Raw genomic sequence first — 15,243 nt, 5'->3', positions numbered from 1 at the left:
TTACAATTCTAACAAATTAATGACTTAATCATCCTATAAATTACCAACATTCCTTCAAAAGAGAAGATAATTAACACCTATTGGTTTAGTTTTTAATCTCTTTTGACAATTTTTAACCAAACCATCCTGATTTTTACATTTGAGATAATTAAAATAATTATGGCCAGGATAACAACATGTCCTAGAGATTGCCCAACGCCCCTCTCCTACACAAGATTTATAAGAAATAAAAAGAGCAATGATACTTAGCAATTCGCCCTTCTTCTATTATGTAGCACTCAAAGTAAATCTGATTTAATAAGTATACACTCTAGAAGCAATTCCATAGATTGCATGAGATTAAAAAGTGATAGTATTGTGGATGAAACTGAAAGAAAACTTTAAGGCAATTAGAGCTGAACAAATATTAATTTGATGATCTACACGCTGAGAAGGTCATGAGTGAACAAAGCACAAATAAATCTTGGGATGTTAGTTGCTACAACAGAGGACTAAATAAGTGCCAAGATGCTTTAATTATCATTATCCATTTTACACTTTGAATACATTACTGTCTTGACCACAAAAATTAAATCCAAAATGTTTATTGTAACATTTTCAATACAACATAATTACACATTTTTTAAAATCTACAGTTGTCTCTAAATGCAGTCAGTCAGATGTTTACACTATTATAATAAATGAATTTCTACAAAGAAAAATTGCTTTACAAAAAAAAAAATTTCAATCAATATTTGTGTAGTTCTAAAGGAATGATAACATGTTCACAACCCTCCCTCCCCCCCATATGAATTTTGAAATTTATCAGAGCCTGATTTACTGCATTTTATCAAATGTGATAATGTACCATTAAAGTCAAACAAAATAGCTATATTAAAATGATGTCTGATAAAAATGATAGCTGGGCTGGGCTGATAATTTTTCCCCCCACCTTTTCCAATGAAATAAATGTAAGGTTTTCACTACAAAAAAAATAAAAAATACACAGATAGTATTACAATTGCTGTTACTGACCAACTGTAGCAGTGGCTTTAACCAGTTATTCCACCATCACAATGTGCGACACGACTTTCTGAGACACTCCCGGTTTGGGCATGTGGTTCATTCTTTACTGCGGGGAGGAAACATCTTTGCCTGTGTGTTGGGGAAACAAGTGTCAATATACATACAACACAGACATAAATATTATAAAGGCAACAAAATAGCAAATGAAACTTATTCAGCCTACATGATCCTTTAGACTAGTACTCTATAATAGACTATATCTATAAATACATATCTATATGTATATACTTGTAAATGTGACTACAATAAAGTAAATTCACCGGACTGGAAAAAGACTTTAGGAAACCAAAATTTCAACAAATAAAATTTGAAATGCATACAATATCTTCTGGAAGGTAAATCGGGGCATATTTAAAAGCAAAGCAGGCACTTACAATCAGAGCTGATGATGTTTAGTCCTCTGGAATTTACAAGGATTAAAAAAAAATATATTATCTTTATCTACAGCCAACTGTAATTAGCTTAAGTTATTTGCCTATTATCAATTTTAAGTTGCCTTATGCAAATAACTCTTAACATAGCTTTCTTTACTGGTGTGAAAGAAACCAAATTAAATATAAGTTTATAGTCATACAAATTTTATATACATTTTCGTATCATGGTAACTTATCCATCACAGTCTTATATTTTAATCTTATAGGTTAAAATAATAATTTCAATTCACTTAATGCAAAACAAAATATATAATATAACAATGTAATGATAAGAAAGAAAAACTTCAAACAAAAAAATGATAACAATAAACAATAATTGCAATAAAACAAAAAAATGTTCAATGCTAAACAAAAAATAGTTGATATTCATGTCACATTATAAGCTGCAATCAAAGTTCCTACAAGGCAGAGCATGACAGTTTACCAGTCTAGTAAATGATGGCACGATAACGTACAGCCATCAAAGAAACCTTTTCTTACTTTGTAAGTATGTTCTGAGGCACACATCAGGAACTGAAGGGAAATGTTCTCAGACCCAGAGAAAGTATGAAAAGATATAATATGTACCAGTAGCACCCAGAGAAAGTATGAAAAATATGTACCAGTAGCTTTAAGTTTAGCAGCTTATCACCTCACACCAGAGTTAATATTTCATAGTTAATATTTCATGTTACAGGAGCCAAATCTCCAACATTGAGACACACAATTTTTTTTTAGTTAACTGGTAAATCAAAGTATATGTAGCTGTACAATAGACATTTTGTTTCAATCTAAGACTAATTCTACTTTAAAAAAAAAATCATCTCAATTTGGAAAAAGAAAAGCCAGCATTATGATTTCAGCAAAAAATATGTTGAGAACAAGAAAGGAAAAAAAAACAAACAACAAATCTGCAAATCTTTATCAACTTTTACAACCATATTCTGAAAATCCAACGACATTTTAAGAGTAAATATGTTTACATGAATAAGCTTAATAATCTATTATTTGTATATAAAGTAATCAAGCTACTATTTCCAGCAATTTAGATTGATCAGTGATTCTCAACCAGTAAGCCTTGGGGAACTATCTAGGAATATACCAGTGTCACAGACTTTGCTATATATTAAAAAAAACCTCCAGCAATCAAAGACTGGTTGGAAGATGGTCAAAGACCTAATCTTGATCTAAATACGAGCAATGTAAACAGTTACATGCTAGCATTATGTACAGAAACAAAGTGCAAGGCCTGATATACGACTGCACTTATAGAATACAAAGTAAATTTTTATGACAATTTAAATGCATAAAAAGATTTGAAACAAAATTTCACATTACTGTACAAAAACTGATGACGCCATACTAACTTTAAATTAGAAAGACATGAATCAAACTTGTGAGGTCTTAGTGGTTAAAAAAAACTTGTCTTAGTAAGCTTTTAACTCTATTTTGTAAGCCTATGTTTAAACATATATTTAAAGGCATACATATCCTATTCTATTATTCACAATGATTTGAACAGAATAAAAAAAATTAAAAAAAAGTACTTAATACTAAATGACATATCACCTTTCTTAAATTAAAATCATGGCCTCAAATTAAACCACAATTAATTAAATGATTTAATGGTTTATCAAACTATGATATACAAACATCACTAAAATTCAAATGGCATGATTTTTAAAAGCCACCTTAATGATCATGTTATAGGTTCATGTTGTATGCATAACTATTAAACAAGAACAGACATCTAAATTCTGAATGTTACACAATGAGCTATGGACACAGGCAGACCATCATAATAAGCAGCTCTTTCGTGTTAGTAAACTGAAAATAAACGTAACCACCAAAAAATACTGGACTAAGACACACACACACAAAAAATGAAAGGGATAGCGAAGATCCAAGAAGACGTCATTTATTGTTTGGTTCGCAGTGTCACTAGCCATGTACTAGTCATGCAGCTTTGTTTGATACTGTTAACATTAGTAGAAAACAACACCAAATCTAGAACTTGTCCAAAAAAAAAAAAAAAACCCAACAAGAATCCAAAACTTTGAATAAACAAAACAATTAATCAGTTTCAATGATAATACATTCTGAAGTGGATGATGTCATCTGAGGAGAGCTGAAGTGCTCCTCCATAAGCATGACCACCCTCATCTGACTTTTATATTCTTCTGGGACCTGAAAGAAGGAACAAAACTACAATAGATTGGGTCAGAATTAAAAACAAAAAATTTGCACTGGTTTAGTTTCTCTCTTAATTTAAAGTCTTTAAATCTGATCAGCTCAAATTAGACTAAATGTTGGATATTGGTGCCTAAATTGTTTTAATATTATGTATTAATCACATATTGTTATTATTTACAAGCACATTTCAGTTTGAACATTTGACCATGGGCTCATTTTCTATAAGTCACAAATATTCCCTTTTGGATTAAAAACCAATTAATTGTGGTGGTGGTCAAACTGTAATATGCTGTAATGTGTTGTGTTGTCTTTACATACATTTATCAGCCTAAAAAAATATTTTTAAAAAGAAAAAAACAAAAGGTTTGCTATATATCAACCACAAATGCTATGAATTCACAACCATATAAAAAAATTAATCAATGAGTAAAATAGCCATTTCATTTTTCTTTCATTAAATTCTTTTCTATCAAACAGTTTTTTTTTTTTCTCTAGTAGCTTTTTTTTTTTAAAGTTTAAACATTTTTTTAAAGTAAAACTTAAATACTACTAAAATCAAATATAAACTTATCTATTTATATATTTATTTATATATAAATATAAACTTTTCAAGAATGCACATCATTTAAGAAGAAATTGACAAGACTGTAAACATAAAACAAAAAGGTTTGCAGACCTGTGCCAAAGGAAAGTCAAAACAACATAAAACGCACCTGAAACATAGGTCCATGTCCTGGTATGATAAAGTCAGCCACCCCCAATATGGTGATCCTGCTCTGTTCCTGGAGATGTGGCCGCTCACTGTTTTCTTGCCAAAGGGAGGGGCAGTCAAGGTCAGCCTCACACTCAAACAAGTCACCTGTGTGTAACACAAACACATACAAAATGGTAGAAAACATAACACATCAGTTTGAAAATAAAAAAGGAGGCACTGTGGTTGAGCGGTAAAGCGCTTGGCTTCCAAACCAAAGGGGTCCTGGCTTCGAGTCCTGGTAAAGTCTGGGTTTTTTTATTTCAGGATCTTTGGGCACCTTTGAGTCCGCCAAGCTCTAATGCATCCCAGACAAAAGTTGGTCCTTGTGCTGGCCACATGACATCCTCGTTAACCATGGGCCACAGAAACATGACCTATAAATTATCTGCCATATAGATTGCAAGGTTGGAAATGGAACTTTTACTTTAATTTTAAAAATAAAATAGCTTTACTTAATTTTAAAATACAATACTTCAACCTGAAGGAAATTAAAGGCTGTTGGTCCTTGTGCTGGCCACATGACACCCTCGTTAAACATGGGCCACAGAAACAGATGATCTTTACATCATCTTGCTATAAATGGCAATGTTGGAAAGGGGAACTTTAGCCTTACCTTTAAAATAAAATAGCTTTACTTAGAACTGGATAGTACAATCCTTCAACCTGATTTTCTGTATCAAGCAAAAGGTTGTTTTTTTCTTACAACAGCTAACAACAACAACAACAAAAAAACTAACCAACGACTGCGACTGTTCCAAGATTTGTCTTCTTTACCAACACAGACACATCACTCCCTGTATGACCAGGTGTTGGCCAGATTTCTACATCCTCATCGATTTCATAAGGTATGCCCTGCAAGAAAAACAAATAAGAATGAATAAAGAAAAGTTTGGCCAAAATGTGCAGTGACATAGGATTCAGAAAGATATTTGATGATGATTGCTTCATTCAGTATTTCTCAAGTTATTTCAAGATTGAAATGACGTTTTCGTTCAAACAAAACCCATGTTATTTTATTTATTAAGAAATGAATTTGTTCTAATTTTTTTCATGTTTTGAGAAATTAGCACACTGAAAGGATACATTCTCTGTATCGCCCCCAAACTTAAAGGAAATGGTAATCATGACATTCTAGGTAGTTCGGCACTCTAAGATTTTTGAAGAAATTTAAGATTGTTTGTAGTTATTAATGAAAAATGAAAAGTAGTTGATAAAACAAGTCGATTCTTAGCCATAGCTTTATTTACTGATAGAGGAAAGAAATAGGAAAAAACTACTACGCTATATTTAAACAGTGTTATTGTGAAGCTTTTTTTTTGTTTTGTTTTACACAAAAATAACTCAAGGATGTAAATGAAAGTGAATGATAGAAAACATATCAATACCAATACCGAAACATGGAGTGTGTTAGGTTGATATGAACATTTTAGTTCAAAATGCAGTTTAGGAAAGCCAGTCAACAAACATAACTTCATCTTCAGCTAGTCAAAAACAAAAATCTGTCTAAATCAGTCTACATCATAATGCCATGTTAAAGCGGAAGAGAACTTTAAATCATTTATGGAATGCGGTGAGTTGGATGGTTCGATTCTGTTTGAGAATAGCTTCAAGATATGAGAACATTTATGAATGTTGGAGTGTTCAAGAATAATTTTGTAGAACAATCACATTATCCGTCTACGCCGAGATGGCTGTCCAATCTTCACCTAGAAAAGTTACATTTAAAAGAAGATTAGTATAATCTCTGAGTTTGACAAAGAGCTCTTCCAATTGCCCAGAGACAGATGATGAACTTTTACTTCACCAGCTATATAGATATTTAGATAGCAAAGGGAAACTTAGCATATGGCATTATTATGTCTACAAAAGTCTATATCTATAACCACTGCAATCGTAGGGGAACAATATAAAGAAATTAAACTGTGTCAGCACAAAACACTAAAAACAAAAAAAATATTAGTCTGCAGATACCTCCTTAAACTCATGCAGTAAGTACTGATCATGTCGACAAATATCAAAGCCCACACAGTGCACAGCTGCAGGGAAGAGGTTGAGGTTCCCCACGTGATCTGAATGTCCGTGTGAACAAACAACATAGTGGATGTCTTCAGGTTTCAAACCCTGGTCATTCAAACCTGCAGAGCATACACAGATGCTAAATAGTAAAAAGATCTTAACTCTTATTTATGTAAGTCAGATCTTGCGTATGTGAATTTTGTTGGAGAAAGTTATTTTAGGTTGTCAAAATGCAGGCCAAATGACTAGTCACTCTAAAATGATGACCACAGATGTACGGGAACTGCCTCATGAATGGCTTGGCCTCAAAGAGAAGAGTACTTGACCTTAAAGTAAAGAGTACTTGGCCTCAAAGAGAAAAGCCCTGGGCCTTAAAGGAAAAAGTACATGGCCTCAAATTCAATACAGAATTTAAATCTTTAAAAGTAGAAACAATATGAAGACAGTTGAATAAATTGTGTCAGTTTACATCTCTAAACATGTGTTTTAGCAAAAAAAAAAAAAGACATTATTTGTAATGTGACAGAGTTTTGAAGTTGATTCCTTCTCATGGTGCCCTATTGACCACAGATAAAGCCATAAACAATGTATGGTCATGTTACAACATCATTCGCCAATCATCAGGGGGAAGTATAAAGGTGGGGAGGCTATCAAAAGCAAGGAGTGGACAGAACTGACTACGACTGTCAATTTTGAGTGCAGAGACGGATGCAAGCAACTAGTTAAACAGAAAAGATGGCTGCCTGGTTATTTCGGTATGTGCTTTAGAATGTCACCACTAAGGTCCAAAGCTCAAAGGTGTGAGGTCCTCTGAAGTGTGGTGAGACATTCTGATAAAATGTGGAAAGGAGGAGGAAAAAAAACTAGCCAGTCAATAATACCTAACTTTGGGTTCTAAACATTTTGTAAATAGTTAAATAAAGCCAGAAAATTGTGTTCTAATTATAGTTCTGTAAGTGTCTTTTCTTTTTCATTACATTCTAAAAGCCTACAGCACTTCAAAAAAGTCTCCAGCTAGCTAAAGGAACACAAACAAAATTCTTATTGTTTGCAACCAGCAAATGTTTGAGAAACACTTAGCTAGGGGATAAAAACGTTCATTTCTGAAGGAATGACCTACTCCTTATGGCAAAGCAAGAATTCTATTGTGACCCACAGTCCCAAGAAGAAATAGGTTGGTAGTTGTGAACCAATATTATGGGTATTTTTCTAAATAATCATTAAATGAAACATGATTTCTAAAAAATTTGGGGCATTTATAGTTTTCATCGGTGATAACACTCAAGAACATTTTAGCCGGAATCCTCAAAGTAAGTATAATACATGTTTTGTGTTAAGAAGGCCTACTCCTACATAATAGTTCATTACAGAGTCATCGATTCATCATATTTACTGTATAGCTCACTATACCTTGAAAATCAGGTAAAAAAAAAAACCAACAACTATTAAATGTGAGTTTCCTTATAATGAGTTTCAAAAATGCGTGACCAATGTTAGTAGAACTTCCAGTATCTCACGATGATTCAAACATAAACAAAGCAAAGTAGACCTTAGCTGAGAAATTGAAAACAATTAGAGCTAAGACATTAACATTTTAGAATGTTAAGAGTTAGTGTTGTATATATATAGGTATTCAATGTTAGAAAGAATTGTAAGAATTTATTTAAAATATAAGCAATTTTTATACAGTTTTATGTAGTATTCTAGACATCTATATGACAATATATTTTCCTTTAAATAATGAATAATTAAGTTTGTGGAACACCTATGAAACTAATCATAGTTACCAATACCTTAAAAAAAAGGGTAGTTAAAAGTACACCTTCATTTACTAATTGGAGCACAATAATTGTTAATGTTTTACACTAAAACTACCTTACACTGATTAGTACATACATTTGATTCACAACAGAAGATAAAGAAAAGTATCAGATAATGCTGGCAATCAACACCACAAGAAGAAGCAAAACACTGTTAAAACTTTTTGATTTGATTTATTAATTTGGGGGTAAATAGAGTCAGTGAGACTGCACTGGGCTCCTCATTCTACCTCACGGAATCCATGAAGATGGTAAACCTCATCCTTGCATACATCCCCAGACACAAGATGGAGTGCTGTAGTGAAGAGGTTCAGATTCCCAGTCTGAGCCATCTTCCCACTCGTGCATATAACATAGTTGATCTGTTCTGGAGTCAAGCCTTCCCTTTGAAGAGCTGGTTACACATAAAGATGTGCATTGTATAGCTTCATTATAATGTGCATTTGTTGTTCTTGATATATATATTTATAAAACAAACTAAACACATTAAGCAAGTACCAGCATTAAGGAAATTATAAAAAAAAATAATGTCTAAATGTTGTGAATCAATAATCAATATTTTCAAAAACTACAAGTTGGATATCATAATTTATTTTTATGAAAGTAAATTCTGATAAGAAAATATTGAGATGACTTGATCAGGAAACATGAAAAGGATCAAGATGTCTGTGTGTAGTCGCACAATGAACTCTTTCATGTTGTGTCAGTTCTATTTATGTGAATGTTTCTGTTGTGTTATTTTTATACGAGAAAAGAGTCCTTGTAATCACAACAAATTTCCTTAAGGATCAATAAAGCAGTCTTAGAGCAGTGTTTTTCTAAAATACATTAACTTTGGTGAAAGCAAATCTACTAAAGTTCTATGAAAATCAGAATCTGGTTATGGTGTCATAACGACAAGACACAGATGCATTTTTAAAAATAGATTACTCTATTCAATGTAAAAAATAAAATGGACACTTCTACAAATTCATAGGTAATTATTACATATTGCTTGGCAAAGGAACTAATATGATTTGGTCAATGTGAATCAAGCCAATGATAATCAACAAAACTTAACAGAAAGTGTTGCAATAACAGTGGCACAATTTTTAGGTGAAAAGAAAAACTGCATTAGAGAGTTAAGCGTCATAAATCACTTTAGAATATGTCTATGGAGTCTTAAGCATATATTTACAGAACTCTTATTATACTAATTATTCAATGCTAAATTTTGAAACACAGAAAAAAATAGATTGAAGAACAACACAGAAATAAAATAGTGAGTACTAGAGAGAGATTAGGGGATGCGACAGCTGAGCAGTTAAGTGCTCCGCTTCTGAACCTGGGGTTGAATCTCTGTGAAGACTGGGATTTTGAATTTCAGGATTTTCAGGGGGCCCCTGAGTCCACCCAACTTTAATGGGTATCTAACTTTAGTTGGGGAAAGTAAAGGCAGTTAGTCATTGTGCTGGCCACTTAATCAGATGACCTTAACATCATCGGCCCTAAAGATTGTAAGGTCTAAAACAGGAACTAGTGAAAGATGAAAGCTTGATTACCTTTTTACCAATTATGTTCTAATACATTTAAGTGCCTTTCTTTCTGAGAAATAGACATAAAATATCTGCCTAAATTAGCTAAAATGAAAAACTAAACATCTGTAAAAATCCTAAAAGTACACTGGTACGACAAAGTAGAAAACACCAAACTGAGGGAGATGAGAGGGGAGAAAAATGAGGTGCAGATCTTAGAGAGGAAGTGGAGATGGATTGGTCACACCCTTAGAAAAGATACCAGCAACAGAGCTAGGCAAGCCTTAGAGTGGAACCCCCAGGGAACAAGACTTAGAGGAAGACCAAAAAGAACATGGCGACGCAGTATACTAGAGGAAGCCGAGAGGAACAGAAAGAGCTGGGAAGCCATAAAAAAACTAGCAAGAAACCGTGGAGAGTGGCGTGTTTGTGCTGAGGCCCTATGTTCCATGAGGAACCCAAAGGAATGATGATGATGATGATGAAACATATGTAAAAATCTTTAAAAAAGCCATAGTCAAAGTATCAGTATTTTATAAGAAAAGATTATCCTGGATGAAAGACAGATTTTTTGACAATTAGCAATAAGAAGCTATTAGGATGGAAAATACTGGGTTTATGCAATCTTAGATGTATTCAGTGGGTGACCAAAGAAGTTTATTTATGCACAGAGAAGTGCAGATCATCTAGTGGAAATATATCCTAAAAAATTAAAAAAAAATGAAAGTAAATTAAATTTTACCTTGAAGCAGTAAGTCCCTATCCCAGGGGTTGCCAGTGTCAACAATTATGTTGTAGCGGGGACCTTTCAGTAGCGTGATGCTGCCACATGATCTTATAGTTCCTTCAAAAAAAATATATTTATACAGCCAATTTCATAATATTAAACTAAGAGAATAAATTGGTCTAAAATTTTATAAATTAAAGGAATATTTGCTCTGGGAAGGAGGAAAAAAAAGAAGAGGGGAATAATATCAAACCCAGAAAAAATCATTGCGAGTATTTAATCTATATCATATATATAGATCTAGTAGTTAGACCTAGATCCACTAGGAGAGAGAGAGAGTGCTAAGTGAGGTCCCAATAGTATGTCAGAATATGTAAGGATAGATAACTGCCAACTTAATTGAGCTGAGAAGCCATGGTTTCTCGATTAAAAGTTTTATCATCTATTGGCAAACGCAATAAAGATTATAAAAAACAACAACAGAGCCTTTAAAGTCCAGGGTCTCGGTACTCAGGTCTCAGTAATATTTAAACATAGAAGAAAAATATCAATGTGTTCAAAGTTATTGACAATTAACACCATTGAGTAGGACGTAATCATCTTCTTTTTTGAAGAAACGTCTGTATTATATATATATATATATGATAACAAGATAAGTCCTAAAGTATTTTTGAATTATAAAAAAAAGATTTCAACAAAACATAAAGAAAAACAAAAGTCTTTACCTTGTGACTCCAGTTGGGTGTAACCTTCTTTTAAGATAATAATGTCATACATTTTTTACAGTATTTGGCACAATTTCTTTTTATAGAAAGATTTTAAAGACAAACAGGTTCATATATCTGTAAATAGAGAAAAAAAAAATATTAATAAATAACAGTCATTTTATAACAAAAAATTTTTTTTAGACCAGTCACTTACAGACTAAGACTGAGCCAATATATATAAGTATTTGTTAATGATTACTATATAAAATTCAATAAGCACTGTAGACTAGATTTAAATATTGTAACGTTTGTCTATATCCAGGCTCTCTGCACCATGCAACACTACCAACTCAAAGAACTTTATAACTCAGGACTCCAAACAATGGAACTAATGACTAACAAATCACAGTTAATACTGCACAATTGATAACATGAAACATTGAATACTGTACAAATCTTATCTTATCTTATATAATACAGACGTTACTTCAAAAAAGAAGATGATTACGTCCTACGCGTCATGCATTTAGTCATGCATATTAACCAATGACTTAAATTCTGCCAAGTCACTGGTTTTCCTGGCTAGCTCAGGCAACCCATTCCATGCTCTGATAGCACTAGGGAAGAAGGAGTATTTGTACAAATTTGTCCTAGCATATGGGATGAGGAATGTGCCTTTATCTTTGTGTCTTTCAGAGTATTTTATTAAATTTTGTTTTTGTATTTGAAGATTATGGTTCAGTGTTTTATGTATTATTGCTACTTTACTTTTGAGCCTTCTGTCCTGAAGGCTTTCTAAATTTAGTGATTTTACTAAAGGTGTTACTCTAGTCAAATGTGAATATTCGTTTGTTATGAATCGCACTGCTCTATTTTGTGTCTGTTCTAGTTTCTTAATGTTTTCTTGAGTTGAGGGGTCCCAAACAGAGGATGCATATTCTATTATTGGCCTAACCAAGGTTAAATAACATTTTAGTTTTATGTTCTTATTTGATTTATAGAAATTTCTTTTAATAAATCCTAATGCTTTGTTTGATTTTTTTGTAGTTTCATCAATATGTGGATTCCATGACAGTTTTTCATTTATTATAACACCTAGGTATTTTGCGTTTTTAGTCTGTGTTACTGGTTTGCCATGAATAAGATAAGTGGAATTAATTTGTTTTAGTTTTTTTGTTACTCTTAACAACTGACATTTTTCTGGGTGGAAAGACATGCTCCAATTTGATTCCCATTTCTGTAATTCATCTAATTCTCTTTGTAAAATATCTGTGTCTTGTGTTGTTTTTATTGTTCTATATATTATGCAATCGTCTGCAAATAATCTGACTTTTGTTCCTGAAGTAATGCAATTTGGTAAATCATTTATGTAAATTAAAAATAGTAGTGGACCCAAGACTGTTCCTTGAGGTACACCTGAGTTTACTGTTATCGGTGTTGATTTAGAGCCATTTATTATTACAGTTTGTCCTCTCCCTATCATAAAGTCTTTAATCCACTGATGCAGTGGACCATTAATGCCGAAATATTTTAATTTTTTAAGCAAACTATGGTGGTGAACTTTGTCAAAAGCCTTAGAAAAATCTAGTAAGATAGCATCTATTTGTTCACTATTATCTAAACCTTTTGAAAAATCATCAATTAGTCCTATTAGTTGTGTTTCACATGATCTATATTTCCTAAAGCCATGTTGGTATGGTGTGAGGACATTATGTTTGTCTAAGTGGTTTATGATGTTGCTACATATTATGTGTTCTAGGATTTTACATGTGATGCTGGTAAGTGATACTGGTCTGTAGTTTCCTGGGTCAGATTTTTCTCCTTTTTTAAATAGGGGGGTGACATTAGCTTCTTTCCAGTCCTTTGGTACTCTGCCCTGGTTAAGTGAAGCCTGAAAGAGTATTTTGAACACTGGGGCTAGCTCATTACTTAGTTCTTTGAGTAATCTAGCTGGAATACCATCAGGTCCAGAAGCTTTATTTGGTTTGGTGTTGGCTAATAGTTTTTGAATTCCATTTTCTTGTACTACTATATCTTCTATGTTGTCTACTTGGTTCAAATTCAGTAATATGTCTTTGTCTCCTGGGGCTGAGAATGCTGATGCAAAGTATTTGTTTAGAATGTTTGCTTTAGTTTCATTATCATTATGTATTATGTTATGTTCATCTTTTAATGGCGCTACGCCTGTTGTTTCCATTTTTTTAGACTTAATGTATGACCATAGGTTTTTGTTGTTGTCTTTAGATATTACATTGTTTATGTATTCACTCTGCAGCTGTCTGCTTACTTTTTGGGTTAAGTGTTTAATTTTCATATACTTTTTGTAAACTCTTTCTGCATTAGTTTCTTTAAATTTTCTATATAGGTTTTCCTTCTGTTTACAAAGCTTCTTTAGTCTATTATTAAACCAGCATTTATTTATTTTGTTTGATGTGTATTTAGTTGGTATTTGATTTTCTATAATGCTTTTAAGATGGTTTTTAATGAAATTCCAGAGGTCATCGACTGGTTGGTTAATGTCTTTTTCTAATAAGAATGTTTGTTGAAAGTTTAATGCAGCTTGGTGTAGTTGTGTTAGGTTACATTTATTCCAGAGTAAGATTTTTCTTTCTTCTCAGTAGATAACCATACTGCTGTACCAAACTCTACTGGCCTCTCCACCTCATCCCAGACTCACACTGGATTCAACTAATCTGTACCACCTTCACACTGGACTCACTGTACCGGACTTGACCTTTAATCATGACTTTGTCTAGTACTCAGGAAGTGTCCTCATTTTGAATCCAATCCATCTTGATTATTTCACCTTCACTCTTTATATAGCGTCCCTGAAGGCCTTCTCAAAACCGATTGAACTTCACTTGTCTTTTCTGGATGACCACAAGACCATATCCAATGTGACTGGCCTGAGTACTGTTCACAACACAAATCTTTCCTGAAGCGTTGCAGCATCACCACTCGCCAGAGTTGACTGTTTGCCAAGCACTCACCAATGTTATCTGTGTCAGCTGATTACACACACACAATTCCCCTTATATCCGAGTCACCACCACAGTTATTACAATATCAAGACTTCAAAATTAGATCTCTAGGCCAAAAGCATAGATATAACATATATTTATTACTTTTGGTTATACTTTTCTTTCTTTATCTGTATAAAAAATTATATTATATAAATCCCTATAAACATAATTAGTTTTATGCTATAACTATATAATATACCTAATTACTGACTTACAAGTATACAAGCATTGTTATAATTTATGTTAACTATGTCCTATGTCATCTATGTAAGTATGTACTACACTTTCTACACTCACCTACTCTAAGGCTAATAACTACTAATACTAACTAGAGTCTAGATCTATTCTAGAATTCTCTGTATCTAGTCTACTTTATATTTGATATAATCACATATTATATATTATAAAGTATATTATAATAAAAATATTCTTAATATAGATCTATTATCATCTATGATACTGACTTACTGAGACTGGGGCTACTCAGTCTCTCCCTTTCGCCTTTCTATTTCTATTAGTATTAGACTTTAGACATTTTAGATCTAGATCTAGACTCTATACTAGATCTAGGAGTAATACTATAGATCTACTCACTACATCAACTACATGATGTAGCCTACTGTCCTGCGAGTTCGGCTACGGGCAAAGCGTTTTTACGCCAGCGGCCAGTGAGGAGTTACGACACACGCACGGTTTAACTTTACTTATTTACTACGATGAAGATGATAGTTCAAGATCTAGATTATTTAAGAATCTAACTTGTAAAGTAAAGTAAATCTATCCTCACAGTTGACACAATAATCAAATCAATCGATCACATTACAATTTCAGCAATAACAAGATTTACCAGTTAGGCTATCTCATAGTCTTTTGTTTACAGTCTATTTCTCAGTTTTTATATGAAGTTGAAAGAAAATTTCTGGAATTTCTTTCTTGACCTAGCAAATACGAGAACTTACTTTTATAGTTATTTCCCTTGGTGGGTCGAATCTAAAAAAAAAAAAAAAAATT

The 15,243-nt window shown here is 32.6% G+C and overlaps 1 protein-coding gene across 3 annotated transcripts; it reads right to left on the bottom strand.

Moving 5' to 3' along the window:
- Positions 1–402: 402 nt before the first annotated feature.
- On the bottom strand, positions 403–15,208 carry LOC106066688 (metallo-beta-lactamase domain-containing protein 1-like). 3 transcript variants are annotated; one of them, XM_013225762.2, is made up of 8 exons: positions 15,080–15,208; positions 11,228–11,344; positions 10,518–10,619; positions 6,397–6,560; positions 5,163–5,277; positions 4,385–4,530; positions 3,575–3,665; positions 403–1,134 (listed from the first exon to the last, which is right to left on the bottom strand). In XM_013225762.2, exons 2-8 carry the CDS (start codon positions 11,277–11,279, stop codon positions 1,109–1,111), a joined length of 696 nt encoding a protein of 231 aa, XP_013081216.2. In that variant the 5' UTR covers positions 11,280–11,344; positions 15,080–15,208; the 3' UTR covers positions 403–1,108. The 3 variants fall into 3 exon arrangements, with proteins under 3 accessions (XP_013081216.2, XP_013081217.2, XP_013081218.2); XM_013225763.2 differs by lacking the exon at positions 6,397–6,560 and adding an exon at positions 8,492–8,655 and having other exon boundaries at positions 15,080–15,178; XM_013225764.2 differs by lacking the exon at positions 15,080–15,208 and adding an exon at positions 15,020–15,042.
- Between the last annotated feature and the right edge of the window lie 35 nt (positions 15,209–15,243).

The sequence above is a fragment of the Biomphalaria glabrata genome, chromosome 15 (genome assembly GCF_947242115.1).
Source record: "Biomphalaria glabrata chromosome 15, xgBioGlab47.1, whole genome shotgun sequence".
NCBI classification, from domain to species: domain Eukaryota; kingdom Metazoa; phylum Mollusca; class Gastropoda; family Planorbidae; genus Biomphalaria; species Biomphalaria glabrata.
Note: the sequence above shows the minus strand (reverse complement) of the source record. Positions and strands in the feature narration are given on the sequence as shown.